At 55.6% G+C, this 750-nt stretch overlaps 1 protein-coding gene across 1 annotated transcript in view; it reads left to right on the top strand.

The window, feature by feature from the left end:
• SLC35B4 (solute carrier family 35 member B4) overlaps nt 1-750 on the top strand; it is a 10,067-nt gene that overhangs the window by 7,840 nt on the left and 1,477 nt on the right. The window contains exon 8 of the mRNA XM_027702473.1: nt 307-382. Within this exon, the coding sequence (XP_027558274.1) occupies nt 307-382 (76 nt within the window). The remainder of the gene's footprint in view (nt 1-306; nt 383-750) is intronic.

The raw sequence follows: 750 nt of genomic DNA, 5'->3' as shown, positions 1-750 counted from the left end.
CCAAAAATCAAACCAGGAACAAGAGAACTGCTCCAAAAATCAAATCAGGAACAAGAGAACTCCCCAAAAATCAAACCATGAACAAGGGAACTCCCCCAAAAAAAAATAACGGGAACAAGAGAACTGCCCCAAAATCAAACCAGGAACAAATTAACTGCCCAAAAAACCCAAGCCATGCCCAGAGCTCACTGTGGCCGAGGCAGGAAGGGCCTCCTGAGGCTGCAGTGAGTCCTGGCTCGTGGCCATTCCTGGGAAGGATCCCTGGGCTGGTGTCCCAGTGACCTTCTCCATGCCTTGTCCCCGCAGAGCCGTTCCGGGTGCCGGTGCTGGGACTGACCCTGCCCATCATGTGGTTCTACCTCCTCATGAACGTCGTCACTCAGTATCCTTTGGCAGGGATGAGATGGGATGGGATGGGATGGGGGTGTGGAATCCTTGGAGTCTCCCCTGCACTCGGGAGCTTCTGTTTTCCCCCTGGATTTGTGTATCCACACATTTATCGCGTTCCGTCCCAGCCCACCCCAGGCGGGAACTTCCCTCCCTCCCCACGCTCCCCATTCCCCTTTTCCTCCCATTCCCAGGTGTCCCTGGGTCTATGGGGTGTCCCTGGGTTTGTCCCTGGTTTGTGGGGTATCCTTGTGTTTCCCCTGGATCCATGGGATGTCCCTGGGTTTGTGGGGCATCCTCATGTTTCCCCTGGATCTGTGGGGTGTCCCTGGGTTTCTGGGGCATCCTCATGTTTCCCCTGGA

Source organism: Neopelma chrysocephalum, unplaced genomic scaffold (assembly GCF_003984885.1).
Source record: "Neopelma chrysocephalum unplaced genomic scaffold, ASM398488v2 Primary Assembly neopelma1_187, whole genome shotgun sequence".
Classification (NCBI taxonomy): Eukaryota; Metazoa; Chordata; class Aves; order Passeriformes; family Pipridae; genus Neopelma; species Neopelma chrysocephalum.
This window is presented reverse-complemented; position numbering and strand designations above follow the sequence as displayed.